Genomic DNA, 17,033 nt, shown 5'->3' with positions numbered 1-17,033 from the left:
CATTCTGCCGACGTAAATGTACAGGCATCGGTCAGCAAGTGGTTAAACAGAAAGTGCATTTCATGGATATGTAAATAACTTAATAAATATTTTGTTTATAAAATGGCTTGTAAATGTTTTGGACAGTCCATATGGAGCTGCTTATACAAGAGATTTTAAGTGCAGGGGGGTAAACTTTTCGATTATACATTATCTATTTTATCTGAGTACTTACTGTTCACCTAGAACTCAGCTTTTACTAAGTTCCATGTGTTTTGTTCTCAGACAGACTTCATGAAACCTCTGGACAGGTATGTGTTGATCAGCCTGCAAGAACTGAATCTATAGAAGGGAAGTCGGTCACCATCCCGTGCCAATTTTCATTTCCAGAACCGAAGAACAGGATTGAGTCCTCAACTATCATTGTGAAAGCATCTAATTTAGTTTTCTGTATAGGGCATAATAAGACCATTTATGATTCCAGTACAGGAATGTTCTCTCCCAACTATCAGGGAAGGTTGAATGTGACATTCGATCTAAGACACAAAAATGCCTCAATAACCATAAACAATGTAATGATGGAGGACGCTACACAATATTGCTGCCGCTTAGAACTGAGTTTTCTTGATAGGGGCGACCAGAAATGGGGAAGCCGTGATGGTACAAGGCTTATAGTGAAAGGTAAGCCAAGGTCAGACTTTACAAACATTCTCAATATATATAAATGACAATTGATAAGTTTCTTCTTTTCTTTTTTTGTACTACGGTAATACAGGCTAAGAATGTGCAAAAGGCCAAATGAGAAATGTCCATGGTTGGCAGTCATGTAATCTGTTAACAGCTTACTCTGTAATTGACAATGGGATATGCTTCCAATCTTATGCCATTTTCACTCTACTGTATACATGTCTGGGGGGGCTATGCAGACTCCATCACTTTATCATGAATGGGTCAAGGGACAGTAACCCCTCTTAACCACTTCAATACTGGGCACTTATACCCCCTTCCTGCCCACGTTCCCTTGTCAATGGCTCCCACTGCTGTATCTGGGCAAATGGCTCCCCCTGCTGTATCTGGGCAAATGGCTCCCACTGCTGTATCTGGGCCAATGACTCCCCCTGCTGTATCTGGGCCAATGACTCCCCCTGTTGTATCTGGGCCAATGACTCCCCCTGCTGTATCTGGGCCAATGACTCCCCCTGCTGTATCTGAGCCAAAGGCTCCCACTGCTGTATCTGAGCCAATGACTCCCCTTGCTGTATCTGAGCCAAAGCAAATCATATTCCAGACATCCTGTTTTGAGTGTGTCCCTAGTGGCTTTAGTCAGGGAGGTGACTAAATACCCGATGGTCAGCTCCAGTGTTTAACTCCTCAGTAAAAAGCACATGACAGCCCGCCTGGAGTTTGCCAAAAGGCACCTGAAGTACTCTCAAACCATGAAAACAAAATTCTCTGGTGTGATGAAACAAAGATTGAACTCTTTGGCCTGAATAGCAAGGGTCGAGTCTGGAGGAAATCAGGCGTCACTCATCACCTGGCCAATACCACCTTTACAGTAAAGCATGGTGGTGGCAGCATTATTCTGTGGGTTTGTTTTTCAGCAGCAGGTACTGGGAAACTAGTCAGGATCGAGGGAAAGATGAATGCAGCAATGTACAGAGACATCCTTGATGAAAACCTGCTCCAGAGCGCTCTGCACCTCAGACTGGGGCAAAGGTTCATCTTCCAACAGGACAATGACCGTAAGCACACAGCCAAGATAACAAAGGAGTGGCTATGGGATAACTCTGTGAATTTCCTTGAGTGGCCCACCCGATCTGGATAAAGAACCTCTGATAGAGACTCTTTACCACGTGATCAGCTGTGTCCAATCACAGCTGATCACAGTGTAAATAGGAAGAGCTGCAAGTAGAGGAGAGCCGATTGGCTGCTGTCCTGACAGGGGGGGTCTGCGCTGATTGATTATCAGCACAGCCCCCCCGAGGATGCCCACCCAGGACCACCGTGGATTCCCACCCAGGACCACCTTGGATGCCCACCCAGGGCCACCAGGGATGCCACCCAGAACCACCAGGTATGACATTAGAGGTGCCAATCAGTAATGCCTGCCAGTGCCTCCTCATCAGTGCTGCTTATCAGAGCCATCTATCAGTGCCACCCATCACTGCCCATCAGTGCCTATCAGTGCTGCCTATTAGTGCTCATCAATGCCACCCATCGGTGCTGTCTATCAGTGGGCATCAGTGCCATCTATGAGTGCCCATCAGTGCCGCCTATCATTGCCCATCAGTGCTGCATATTAGTGCCTTATCATCAGTACCCATCAGTGCCACCTCATTAGTGCCACCTCACCAGTCCCTATCAGTGCCTGTCAGTGTAGCCTCATCAGCGCCCATCAGTCAAGAAGAACATTTTCTTATTTACGAAATTTTATGACAAAAACAAAGGAAAACTTTTTTTTTTTTTTTTTAAATCTGTCTTTTTACTTGTTTAGAAAAAAAAACCCAGTGGTGAACAAATACCACCAAAAGAAAGTTCTATTTGTGGGAATGATAACAATTTTGTTTGTGTAGTGTTGCATGACCGCGCAATTATCATTCAAAGTGTGACAGCGCTGAAAGCTGAATATTGTCCTCGGCAGTAAGGGAGGAAAGTGCCCGGTATTGAAATGGTTAAACATCTGATACTGCCGGCCCACCCAAGCCCCCCTTATACTTACCTGACCATTAGAAAGTTCCACCCGCGGTCCCGTGATCCTCTTCGCCGCTCAGCCTGGCCGCTGATTGGCTGGAGCGGATGGATTGAGAGCAGTGCAGCCATTGGCTAGCGCTGCTGTCAATCACATCCATGACGCAGCGCGCCGCTGGCTGTATCACGGGAGCCCGCAATTAGTGACCACCATGTGAGAGCTCGCATGACTGTGGTGACTAATTGCGGGGAGGACCAGAGACAGCCACCGAGGGACCCCAGAAGACATGGATCGCGGCCACTCTGTGCAAAACGAACTGCACAGTGGAGGTAAGTATGACATGTTTGTTATTTAAAAAAATAAATTAAATTTCCTTTATTAACGCTTTAATTATATTCCTGTTCACAGTTTGTATAAACTCTTATCTGATCTTGCATTGTATATATTCTGTGTGATTTTACAATAAAGAGTTCCAGTTCCAGTTTGCGCCTAAGCTAGCGTCGTCTAGTATCTTGGGTGCAATGTTCAGCTATAATACCTGGTTCCTGGGTCCAGACTGGAGAAAGCTGTATCTTTACAGAAGCACCCAATCTGGGTGCTAGACGGTTCCTTCACATACATGTTGCATGGACCCTAGAGTTACATAACTGCAGGAGAGAAAAACCAGAACCAGGGCCCGGATTCAGATACAATTGTGTATCTAACCACGGGCGTAACGTATCTCAGATACGTTACGCCGCCGTAACTTAGGTCGCAATTTCCGCATTCATAAAGAACTTGCACCCTAAGTTACGGCGGCGTAACGTATGTGGTCCGGCCTAAGCCCGCCTAATTCAAATTTGGATGATGTGGGCGTGTTTTATTTAAATTTATTGTGACCCCACGTATTTGACGTTTTTTTCAAACGGCGCATGCGCCGTTCGTGAACGTTTCCAAGTGCGCATGCTCCAAATTACGCCACACACTGTCAATGCTTTCGACGTGAACGTAACTTACGTACAGCCGTATTCGCGAACGACTTACGTAAACGACGTAAAATACGACACTGTTCGGTTGTTTCCGACGTCCATACTTAACATGACTTACCCCTGCTTTATGAGGGGTAACTTTACGCCGGAAAAAGCGTTACGCAAAAGACGTAAAAAAATGCGCCGGGCGGACGTACGTTTCTGAATCGGCGTATCTACCTAATTTACATATTCCTTGCGTAAATCGACGGAAGTGCCACCTAGCGGCCAGCGTAAATATGCAACTAAGATCCGACGGCGTAAGAGACTTACGCCAGTCGAATCTTAGCCAAATTCCGGCGTATCTTGTTTTCTGAATACAGAAAAAAGATACGCCGGCGCAGATTAGAATTTACGTGGCGTATCAATAGATACGCCGACGTAAATTCTTTCTGAATCTACCCCCAGGTCTTTAGGTCTTTCAGGCAGGGCTGTGCTATTAGTCGAGGTGTGCAAATCTCAGGATTGGATGGGCAGAAACACAGATCCCTTGGCAGGTAAACCAACTCCCCATACATTACAACAGGGGTGCCCAATCTTTTGAAGAGTGAGGGCCACTTAACTAACTTTACAACCAGTTGAGGGCCTCAATGAGCGGAGCGGGCAGACGACAGGTCACGGCTACGCAATTGCCCTTCGATCCACCCAGACGAAAGGGTAAAAACTCCCTTTTGTTTTTTGGATTGGAGTTAGGCAGGCGTAAACAGATATCTGTCGCTCTATAGAGGTGAATTGAGGGTCCCATTTGGTCGGGCTGATCGTGTGAAAAGGGCCTAAGACCGCTTTCACACTGATGTTCTGTGGTTTACCCACACCGCGGGTGCAGCGTAGTGCACCTGTGTCTATCTTGCGGGTTAGCAGAACTTTGCCATAGACTCCGGCGCTGTAGAGGAAGCATCGGTTTATGGGGCCCCGCTTCGCAGCCGCTTACTTCCTCTACTACCAGCTTCATTCACAACACTGATGCTGTGGTATAATGTGTCGGCAACCTGCGATCTGGGCTTACCAACCCACCAATCCAGAGCAGGAGGTCGCGGGCCACATCAAAGGGCTCCGTGGGCCACATGTGGCCCACGGGCCACTGGTTGGCCACCCCTGCATTACAATCATCTGTATATATTAGGCTTTTTGTATGGAGTTCAGCTTTGAAAACAATTAAACAGGCGTTGAGGTTTTTGTTTGCCACATTTGTCTATAAAAATATTTTATTCTATATCAGATAGGAATGAACCCGGTCTGGAGACAATACCTCTGATCTTTGCTGCTCCTGGAGAAAATGTGACACTTCTGGGCCACTTCACAAATAATAATGTAAAATCTGCAAGTGACGTCACCTGTCATGTATGGAGGACCGCATACAGAGCTACTGGATGTGACAGCGGCACAAATATCGGAGAATGCACCTATAAGAATAATGCTTTATATTTCCAAATCAACCAAGTTACCAGCGAGTATAATGCCTTTTATTGCTATCAAGTGAAAATGTCTACTAATAATGAAGAGGAAAACACGTATTACTATCTTGGACCACAACTTCTTATTATAGGTTGGTAATTTATTTTTATTCAACAATTAGCAATGTTCAGAGGAAAAGCTCTAAAATCTGTATAGTTGTCCTAATCCAATCTTTAGAACCTTGTATAATCTTTAACAGGTCAAAGTGAAAATTTAAGCGGTATTAAACCCTACAATAATTAATATATTGCAGCTTACCAATTCTTAAATGTGTTGGCTGCATTAATTTTCCTTTGTTGTTTTTCAACTTTATTTAACAGACCAAGTCCCCATATGTGATATAATACAGTATATTTAAGACAGGCTCTCTTTAATAAGACATCAGGGGTCTTTTAGACTATTTGACCAAACAGATCCCTCTGCGGCTGCTGGGTTTTCAAGGGGAGGGAATCACTGCAGCAGGGTGAAGTGGCAAGGAGAGGGAGCCTGGGGGCAGCACAGTCCCACTGAAAAATGCCACACAAGGAAAATGGCTTTGGTGCTCTGCCCCCTCCCCCTGGATCACACTGCTGCCTTATACACACATAGCTCTGTCTCTATGCCCCCTCCCCCTGGATCACACTGCTGCCTTATACACATAATGCTCTGTCTCTCTGCCCCCTCCCCCTGGATCACACTGCTGCCTTATACACATAATGCTCTGTCTCTCTGCCCCCTCCCCCTGGATCACACTGCTGCCTTATACACATAATGCTCTGTCTCTCTGCCCCCTCCCCCTGGATCACACTGCTGCCTTATACACACACAATGTTCCGGCTCTGTGCCAACCTCCCCCTGCACCACACTGACACTGACTGATAAAACAATGCCCCAGCTCTCTGTGGATAGGAAGAGAGGTGGGTGTACACCAGCTGCACTGCTTTCCCTATAAGCGGCAGCAGCACCTAGCCAGATTTCATGTGCAGGAGGCGGGTCTGAGATCCTGCAGCTGCATATACAGAAGGTGGTGGTGTGGAAGGCCTCAGCCTCTCAACCCCTCCTTCTCTCCTGGCATCCTGGTTGATAGGTGCCTGGCGGCTGTGAGGCGCATTCGCGAACCCGGACCTGGCGGCTGTGAGGCGCATTCGCGAACCCGGACATTCGCTTCAGCAGTGGCCTAGGTTGCTATAGAGTGGCCGGGTGGGCGCCGTTCTGTAGCAGTCCCCTGTCTGCCCCCACCCCCTCTGTGTGGGTCGGCTCCTCTCACAGACACAGGCGGCTGATGAGAGTCTTCTGGTTGACCGGAGCTGCTATCAATCATCCCCTGCACTCCCAGAACTTCCCTCCGAGTCCCACCCTCCTAGCAACTGAAGATGTCACGTATGCCCCACCCCCTGCAACGTGCTTCTGCTCCCAGCGTGCCTGCTGTGGGGTGACTCTGATGGGGACACCTGCTGTGGGGGGCTCTGATGGGGACACCTGCTGTGGGAGGGCTCTGACGGGGGCACCTGCTGTGGGGGGGACTCTGATTGGGACACGACCTGATGTGGGGTGACTCTGATGGGAACACCTGCTGTGGGGGGAACTCTAATGGGGACACCTGCTGTGGGGGGACTCTGATGGGGACACATGCTGTGGGGGGACTCTGATGGGGACACCTGCTGTGGGGTGACTCTGATGGGGACACCTGCTGTGGGGCGGGCTCTGATAGGACACCTGCTGTGGGGGGGACTCTGATGGGGACACCTGCTGTGGGGGGACTCTGATGGGGACACCTGCTGTTGGGGGGACTCTGATGGGGACACCTGCTGTTGGGGGGACTCTGATGGAGACACCTGCTGTGGGGGGAACTCTAATGGGGACACCTGCTGTGGGGGGGACTCTGATGGGGACACTTTCTGTGGGGTGACTCTGATGGGGACACCTGTTGTGGGGTGGGCTCTGATGGGGACACCTGCTGTGGGGTGACTCTGATGGGGAGGCTCTGGTGGGGACACCTGCTGTGGGGTGGACTCTGATGGGTGCACCTGCTGTGGAGGGGGCTCTGATGGGGACACCTACTGTGGGGGGGGCTCTGATGGGGACACCTGCTGTGTGGGGGCTCTGATGGGGACACCTGCTGTGGGGGGGGGGCTCTGATGGGGACACCTGCTGTGGGGGGGGGCTCTGATGGGGACACCTGCTGTGGGGGGGGGCTCTGATGGGGACACATGCTGTGGGGGGGGGGGCTCTGATGGGGACACCTGCTGTGGGGGGACTCTGATGGAGACACCTGCTGTGGGGGGAACTCTAATGGGGACACCTGCTGTGGGGGGAACTCTGATGGGGACACCTGCTGTGGGGGGACTCTAATGGGGACACTTTCTGTGGGGTGTCCCCATCAGAGCCCCCCCCCACAGCATGTGTCCCCATCAGAGCCCCCCCCCTCTGATGGGGAAACCTGCTGTGGGGTGACTCTGATGGGGACACCTGCTGTGGGGTGGGCTCTGATGGGGAAACCTGCTGTGGGGTGACTCTGATGGGGAAACCTGCTGTGGGATGACTCTGATGGGGACACCTGCTGTGGGGTGACTCTGATGGGGACACCTGCTGTGGGGTGACTCTGATGGGGACACCTGCTGTGGGGTGACTCTGATGGGGACACCTGCTGTGGGGTGACTCTGATGGGGAGGCTCTGGTGGGGACACCTGCTGTGGGGTGGACTCTGATGGGGACACCTGCTGTGGAGGGGGCTCTGATGGGGACACCTGCTGTGGGGGGGGCTCTGATGGGGACACCTGCTGTGGGGGGGGGGGGCTCTGATGGGGAAACCTGCTGTGGGGGGGGCTCTGATGGGGACCCCTGCTGTGGGGGGCTCTGATGGGGACACCTGCTGTGGGGGGGGGGGGGGGCTCTGATGGGGACACATGCTGGGGGGGGGGCCCTGATGGGGACACCTGCTGTGGGGGGGGGCTCTGATGGGGACACCTGTTGTGGGGGGGTGCTCTGATGGGGACACATGCTGTGGGGGGGGGGCTCTGATGGGGACACCTGCTGTGGGGGGGGGCTCTGATGGGGACACCTGCTGTGGGGGGGTGCTCTGATGGGGACCTCCATGTCCATTTTGCTTGGGGCCCCCAAAGCGCGAATCGTCTTTTACTAACACAAAATCAGCTAAAGCAGCCCCAAGGGTAGCGTCATCCGCATGGAATTTCCCCTTTATAGTGCTGTCGTACGTGTTGTACGTCACCGCGCTTTGCTAGAGCATTTTTTTTTAAACGATGGTGTGTGGGCAACGTCGTTTTAATGATGAAGTTGGAAAAAACAACGTTTTTTCTACATGCCAAAAAACTTTGTTTTTTTCATGCCGAAAAATGATTGTGTGTACGCAGCATTAGGTATGGCAAAGTGCTCAATAATCAATGTAGACACTTGGTTTGATTAATGACAAATCCTCTTAAAGGTCATTCTCTTTTATTCGCTAGCTGTGTGCTGACTAGTTGGTGTGAACAATAAAGTTGTCCACAATTCAACATGACGTCGGACGTTCCGTTGTGTTGTAGGAATGTCCCTCTGGCAACGACAACTTATTTAAAGGTGAGCCGGTGACGTGTCAGGCTCCGCCCCGCTGAGGAAGTTGATTAACGCAACGCGTCCGGGGGTCTAGGAGCCTGTTACTACGTCGCTCGCTGCCGTCCTGGAGATTTAAAGATTGTATTTCTCAGTGCATGCACGGAATGACGTCATCGCCGCTCCGGCCAATCAGAGCGCCAGAACGCCGATACCCGGAACTAACCTTCCGGAGAGATGTCTGCGGGCGGAGGGGGAGACGAGGATGGCTTCGGGGGCTTCCATCTAAGGTAAGTAATGCATAATGAGCTAGTATGCTAGTCATACTAGCTCATTATGGCTTTGTCTTGCAGGTTATAATTTTTTTTAAATATATTTTTGGGTTTACGGGAGGCGGGTCTGAGATCCTGCAGCTGCATATACAGAAGGTGGTGGTGTGGAAGGCCTCAGCCTCTCAACCCCTCCTTCTCTCCTGGCATCCTGGTTGATAGGTGCCTGGCGGCTGTGAGGCGCATTCGCGAACCCGGACCTGGCGGCTGTGAGGCGCATTCGCGAACCCGGACATTCGCTTCAGCAGTGGCCTAGGTTGCTATAGAGTGGCCGGGTGGGCGCCGTTCTGTAGCAGTCCCCTGTCTGCCCCCACCCCCTCTGTGTGGGTCGGCTCCTCTCACAGACACAGGCGGCTGATGAGAGTCTTCTGGTTGACCGGAGCTGCTATCAATCATCCCCTGCACTCCCAGAACTTCCCTCCGAGTCCCACCCTCCTAGCAACTGAAGATGTCACGTATGCCCCACCCCCTGCAACGTGCTTCTGCTCCCAGCGTGCCTGCTGTGGGGTGACTCTGATGGGGACACCTGCTGTGGGGGGCTCTGATGGGGACACCTGCTGTGGGAGGGCTCTGACGGGGGCACCTGCTGTGGGGGGGACTCTGATTGGGACACGACCTGATGTGGGGTGACTCTGATGGGAACACCTGCTGTGGGGGGAACTCTAATGGGGACACCTGCTGTGGGGGGACTCTGATGGGGACACATGCTGTGGGGGGACTCTGATGGGGACACCTGCTGTGGGGTGACTCTGATGGGGACACCTGCTGTGGGGTGGGCTCTGATAGGACACCTGCTGTGGGGGGGACTCTGATGGGGACACCTGCTGTGGGGGGACTCTGATGGGGACACCTGCTGTTGGGGGGACTCTGATGGGGACACCTGCTGTTGGGGGGACTCTGATGGAGACACCTGCTGTGGGGGGAACTCTAATGGGGACACCTGCTGTGGGGGGGACTCTGATGGGGACACTTTCTGTGGGGTGACTCTGATGGGGACACCTGTTGTGGGGTGGGCTCTGATGGGGACACCTGCTGTGGGGTGACTCTGCTGGGGACACCTGCTGTGGGGTGACTCTGATGGGGAGGCTCTGGTGGGGACACCTGCTGTGGGGTGGACTCTGATGGGTACACCTGCTGTGGAGGGGGCTCTGATGGGGACACCTACTGTGGGGGGGGCTCTGATGGGGACACCTGCTGTGTGGGGGCTCTGATGGGGACACCTGCTGTGGGGGGGGGGGGGCTCTGATGGGGACACCTGCTGTGGGGGGGGGGCTCTGATGGGGACACCTGCTGTGGGGGGGGGCTCTGATGGGGACACATGCTGTGGGGGGGGGCTCTGATGGGGACACCTGCTGTGGGGGGACTCTGATGGAGACACCTGCTGTGGGGGGAACTCTAATGGGGACACCTGCTGTGGGGGGAACTCTGATGGGGACACCTGCTGTGGGGGGACTCTAATGGGGACACTTTCTGTGGGGTGACTCTGATGGGGACACCTGTTGTGGGGTGGGCTCTGATTGGGACACCTGCTGTGGGGTGACTCTGATGGGGAAACCTGCTGTGGGGTGACTCTGATGGGGACACCTGCTGTGGGGTGGGCTCTGATGGGGAAACCTGCTGTGGGGTGACTCTGATGGGGAAACCTGCTGTGGGATGACTCTGATGGGGACACCTGCTGTGGGGTGACTCTGATGGGGACACCTGCTGTGGGGTGACTCTGATGGGGACACCTGCTGTGGGGTGACTCTGATGGGGACACCTGCTGTGGGGTGACTCTGATGGGGAGGCTCTGGTGGGGACACCTGCTGTGGGGTGGACTCTGATGGGGACACCTGCTGTGGAGGGGGCTCTGATGGGGACACCTGCTGTGGGGGGGGCTCTGATGGGGACACCTGCTGTGGGGGGGGGGCTCTGATGGGGAAACCTGCTGTGGGGGGGGCTCTGATGGGGACCCCTGCTGTGGGGGGCTCTGATGGGGACACCTGCTGTGGGGGGGGGGGGGCTCTGATGGGGACACATGCTGTGGGGGGGGGGCACTGATGGGGACACCTGCTGTGGGGGGGTGCTCTGATGGGGACACCTGTTGTGGGGGGGTGCTCTGATGGGGACACATGCTGTGGGGGGGGGCTCTGATGGGGACACCTGCTGTGGGGGGGGGCTCTGATGGGGACACCTGCTGTGGGGGGGTGCTCTGATGGGGACCTCCATGTCCATTTTGCTTGGGGCCCCCAAAGCGCGAATCGTCTTTTACTAACACAAAATCAGCTAAAGCAGCCCCAAGGGTAGCGTCATCCGCATGGAATTTCCCCTTTATAGTGCTGTCGTACGTGTTGTACGTCACCGCGCTTTGCTAGAGCATTTTTTTTTAAACGATGGTGTGTGGGCAACGTCGTTTTAATGATGAAGTTGGAAAAAACAACGTTTTTTCTACATGCCAAAAAACTTTGTTTTTTTCATGCCGAAAAATGATTGTGTGTACGCAGCATTAGGTATGGCAAAGTGCTCAATAATCAATGTAGACACTTGGTTTGATTAATGACAAATCCTCTTAAAGGTCATTCTCTTTTATTCGCTAGCTGTGTGCTGACTAGTTGGTGTGAACAATAAAGTTGTCCACAATTCAACATGACGTCGGACGTTCCGTTGTGTTGTAGGAATGTCCCTCTGGCAACGACAACTTATTTAAAGGTGAGCCGGTGACGTGTCAGGCTCCGCCCCGCTGAGGAAGTTGATTAACGCAACGCGTCCGGGGGTCTAGGAGCCTGTTACTACGTCGCTCGCTGCCGTCCTGGAGATTTAAAGATTGTATTTCTCAGTCCATGCACGGAATGACGTCATCGCCGCTCCGGCCAATCAGAGCGCCAGAACGCCGATACCCGGAACTAACCTTCCGGAGAGATGTCTGCGGGCGGAGGGGGAGACGAGGATGGCTTCGGGGGCTTCCATCTAAGGTAAGTAATGCATAATGAGCTAGTATGCTAGTCATACTAGCTCATTATGGCTTTGTCTTGCAGGTTATAATTTTTTTTAAATATATTTTTGGGTTTACAACCGCTTTAGGCTCCCTATATTACAGCATTGGGCAGGTGATGGGTCCTATTAATGGAGCTATCAGGGGGTCTATTAAACCCCCAAAGTTCCCCCTGCTCTCCAGTCAAGGACAGATTGTGCTTTATTAGTGGCTTCCCTAGACACAGTAGCGGGGAAATTACATATCTGAACCCAAAAGCGACAAAATGATTTTTATTTCAAGGTTTGTTGGTCACAGAGGACGCGGAGATCAAGGAATGAATTTTCCCCAAGCTCCTCCCACTCAATAGCCTGATGTAATTTACCAGCGTTCTGAGTGGAGGAACGAGAAAGCACAGACTAGGCAATGTCAGGATAAGTTCGTCCAGCCCCCAGAGCGAAGGTGGCAATATTACGCCCCCCATTTGAAGGCGGGGGGGGGTTAATAGCTGTTTGGAATGTTTGTGGCATGCACTGAAATAGTACCAATAGTTTTGATACAACGCAGCAAACTGAAGAATTTAAAATGTGGAAAAAACTGCCTCTGCATTGCTGGTGTCAGTCTGGGGAGGACTGTTAGTGGGATAAAGGAGGTAAGGGGGGATGAGCTCTGAGGGGTGCATAGAACTAAAGAGATTTAGGGGGGCTCTGAGGGAGGAAGGGGGGCTGAAAGGCCTCTAAGGACTACCATTACTGTCCCTCTCAACAATAATCCATGGCTGACCAGTTTTCAGAGGGCACTTGTGCCCTTGACATGCCCCTTCTGCCCCCTCCCCCCTTGTCCCGGCCCTGGCTGTATGTCTATCTTTACACTTGCAGTTGGGGGGGGGGGGCGCAGTAAAAACACACAGTTGAGCTGCATTTTTACAGCCCCTAACTGCTCCTCCTTAGACTGCAAAGGCAGCGGATGGGGGGTATATGCATGTTGTGGTGAGTGGTGTATTTAGGGTATAGCAGCCATGGCAAGTATCATGGGCGCCATATGAAAGGGGTGCTGTTGAGTGGCTGGGTAGCCAGGCACTTACCAGGTCTGAGGGTCTCTTCTTCTCTCCTCCCGAGCATAGGCAGGATCTCCTTTTCAGCCCCTTTGCTAATGGACAATGGCAGCGCTATCCCTGCTGCGTTCAGCCACATCCCTCCCCTGTTCTCCCAGGCTCTCCCATTCCATCTGGTCAGATTGGCAGCGCACAAAGAAGAAGGAACATCAGTTTCTCCCTCTCCTCTGTGAAAACTGAGGCCTTAAGTGATGAAGATTTCATCACTTCCAGTATTAGTTCTGCATTTACCTGGCCTTGGAGGGCAGAGGAGGGATCAGGGGTCTAATTAACCCCAGATTTCTCCATGAAAAGGATATGTCACTACCCAAGGTATCATAAGGGGTGATAAATATCACCAGTTTTGTTAGCTGTTTTTTTGTTAAGGTTATCTGAAATATGGGTTTCAAATGTTTCGACAGGGGCGCAGTTTCAGTGCTTGCCATAGGCGCTGGTTACACTAGATACGCCTCTGGTTGTGGTTGTGATGCAAAGCAAAGCACAGCAAAAATAATCTTCCCATTACATTTGGCTGTCAATTTTACCCACTGAGTATGATCTATTCAACCGAATTGGACAGCGCTGCTGCACACGTGCAATGCTTTTTAGGGTTTAAAACAGGCAATGAGGAGGTGGCAAAACACCTCCTCACTGCTTGTCAAATGCCCCCTGAAAAGCAATCCAACGTGGATTTCTCATCAGAGGTTAAAGCTCATGTAAAAGAGACCTAAAAGTGACGGATGGCTCTACTGTCCAGAACAGTTTAATTTGAAATGAGATTGCCATCTGAAAAAATAGCAACACCAAGCTCACCTGAGCTTGTTTCAAATTTGTAAGTTCACCTTTACAGAAAAAATGTAAAGGTGAACAAAGATCAGCCCCCACCGGTCTCCGCTGTACTTACCTCCAGGGTTGCCTAGCTGTCAGCACCCCGGCAGCTGCTCTAGTAGTCTGGTGACTTAAAAAATCCCTGCTCTTCTCCTTTAACACTTACTTGATGGACCAGAGATGGATTCTAATTGGTAAGCGCCATCAATGTGACAATGCTGACCAATCAAAATCGTTCTGGTCTATGCCAACACGCCTCACAGAAGTCTGTTTTAATTGTTTATTTTTTCATCTTTAAGGTAAAACAAGCACCTTAAACATCATTCAGCCAGAGGAAGTGGAATTCCATCAATCATCTATAATCAATTGCAGTTTCACTCTACAACAGGACAACTCTATTCTATTGATGGACGTCCAATGGATTATCGGGGATGCTAGAGAGAGCTACGCCTACCATCCAAACCCAGACTACATACACCCAGATTACAAGGGAAAGACCAGATTGGTGGACGGGTCCAACCTTCACCTGGAAGACCTCCATGGGCCAGATAACACCACCTTCTACTGCCGAGTAATCATCAGACAATGCTTTGGAAACCAAGAAAGTCCCAATCGCATAGATACGATCTTAGAAGAAGGTCCTGGGACACGATTAATAGCTAAAGGTACATACTGACCATCAAAAATGTCTAAAAGTATTATTCAAGAATCAAAACGAGCTGTATTTAGAGCTCATGCTGCCACAGGCACATGATGTAGGGAAAGGAAATCCTAAAAGTCTCAAATTACAGCAAAACCCTGTGAGGAGGTGTATGACAGCCTCAGCCTGGGCCCCAGCCAAATTGAACCCGCCCCCCCCCCCCCCCCCCCAACGCTTTTCACTTCACCCCCGGATCTTAATCATGGGAATAGAGAAAATGTGTGTCAGGTGAACGTTTGCCTAGTATCGAGATAACAGAGTAAAAGGAACAATGTAAGTGACAAGAATAATATTCAAAAACACCAGCTCATAAAATAAAACTAAGGAAAAAGACAAAAAAAAACTATAACATGTTGGATTTTAGTGTAACTAAAAAAAAACTGGGGTTATATGGGCTTACACTCAAATATGATGAAATGTATAAACGACATGTATAATGATATTATATAAGAGTCAAAGCAGGGTCTACAGTTGAGAACAATTTACCCAAGATACAACCCGCTAACCTGGAAAAATAAAGGAAAAAATAAAAAAGATAAAAAATAATGAAATGTATTCATAATAATGGGTGCTATCCCATTCAAAGTAAAGTCCTTTAGGGATACAGGTGTCAAATTTAAAGATCCAATACATTTCCCTCTGGGAAAGGAGGGAGAGACGATCTCCAACACAAGCAGGATTATCAATCTTTTCAACAATTTGGACTCTTAAGCCTCGTACACACGATCGGATTTTCCGACTGGGATTGTGTCATGACAGACTGTTGGCGGAAAATCCACCCATTTGTAAGCTCCATCGGATAATTGTTGTCGGATTTTCCGCAGACAAATGTTGGATGGCAGGCTTATAAATTTTCCGCGGACAACGGTCTGTTGTCAGATTTTATGATCGTGTGTTTGTCTGTCAGACAAAAGTCCAAAGTACAAACACACATGCTCGGAATCAATGCTCATCAAATACGAAATTAGCAAAAGGTGCCCAAAGGGTGGCGCTCAAGAGCTAAAAAAACACGTAGTACATCTAGTACGTCACTATGTCCGTGTTTGTTGGCCAACAATTGTGTACCCTTTGTATGCAAGACAAAATCAGAGCACAGGCCCTTCAGACAAAAGTCAAACGCTTTGCGGAAAATCCGATAATGTGTACAAGGCTTAAGCGATTGTGTATTGTGATCATGAAACTGACTAAAATGTCTAGCCAAGTTAATATTTTTATTGGTCCTTATATTGGAAAAATAAAGCTCTCATCCTATCACAAAGGCATATGGTGTCCCTGCCTACATATTGAGCGTTGCATGTGACACATGACACTATAAATACAACATATTTAGTCTGGCAGTTGACAAGTTGCTGCAACCTGAAAGCCATGCGACTTACAGTGCAACTTTACCAGGTGACTTGCGTGCAACTTAATGAGATTTTGAAGCAACTTCAGGGAATGCTTGGGTAATCTTCCTGTAACGTCGGATCCAAATCACATCAATTAAGATGAGGATCCAACTTGGAGGCGACTTCCATTAAAGTCTATGGGCACAAGTCGGATAGAAGTCGCCTTGAAGTAGTACAGGAACCTTTTTCTAAAGTGGGGGAAACTTCAGTAGTGCTAATTAAGACAGCTCTTATTGACTAAAATGGGATTTCACATGTCACATGACTTGGGGTCTCACAAATCGAATCCCAGTGTGAACTGAGCCTTATGGTGGTGGAGTAATTTTGGAGTCTGAGGTGATTGCATGAGGATCACCCAAGTGTCTGCAACATGAGCACCTGGCAGCTCCACACTTGAACCCTTCAGTGGTATGTAACCATGTGTGGGTAGATGGATTTGAAACATACATCTTAGGGTAGGGTGACCAGACATCCCCAGTTTCAGGGGACAGTCCCCTGATTGAGGACACTGTCCCCGGACCAAGTCTGTCCCTGGTTTTGTCCCCAGATTGGATTTAATAGGGGGCAGGGGCAATTTCAAAGACAATCAGTGCAGAATTAAAATAAAAAAAATTGAATTACACACCCCCGCTCCGCCGTGCCTACTAGCATAGGGGGGTGTATTATTTCCATTATCTGTGCCCCTTTCTGATTATCATGTGCTGGTCGGAGCGGAGGGAATATTTCTTCAGTTTTGGGTGCATGCCCATTCAGCTTCGCTCACATGTTCTTCTGCCTTGGCTCAAGTCCCGGCCAGCCACCTGCCTATCTCCTTGCCTTCCCTGGCGGAGTGATCTTCCTCCGCTCCCCATCCAGTAGTAGCCGGGGCCCGAAGAGTAAGACTTGAGAGGCTGTGAGGCGGGCGGCGACGGGCAGAGAGTTGCTGATTGTTGCCATTACTAGTAAAGAAAAAATATGTCCCTGGATTTCATTTAAAAAATCTGGTCACCTTATCTTAGGGGGAACCATATTACCAATAGTGAGTGCTTTCTTTGCGACATACCTGACCCCTTTAGGCCCCATGCACACGAGAAGCAATTACAAACAC

The 17,033-nt window shown here is 50.3% G+C and overlaps 1 protein-coding gene across 1 annotated transcript; it reads left to right on the top strand.

Annotated features, from left to right (window-relative positions):
* The first annotated feature begins 235 nt into the window (after nt 1–235).
* LOC120933551 lies at nt 236–14,580 on the top strand. The gene is made up of 3 exons (XM_040346809.1): nt 236–660; nt 4,895–5,221; nt 14,158–14,580. Exons 1-3 carry the CDS (start codon nt 471–473, stop codon nt 14,532–14,534), a joined length of 894 nt encoding a protein of 297 aa, XP_040202743.1. The 5' UTR covers nt 236–470; the 3' UTR covers nt 14,535–14,580.
* The last annotated feature ends 2,453 nt before the right edge of the window (nt 14,581–17,033 follow it).

Source organism: Rana temporaria, chromosome 3, assembly GCF_905171775.1.
Source record: "Rana temporaria chromosome 3, aRanTem1.1, whole genome shotgun sequence".
NCBI lineage: Eukaryota > Metazoa > Chordata > Amphibia > Anura > Ranidae > Rana > Rana temporaria.
Note: the sequence above shows the minus strand (reverse complement) of the source record. Positions and strands in the feature narration are given on the sequence as shown.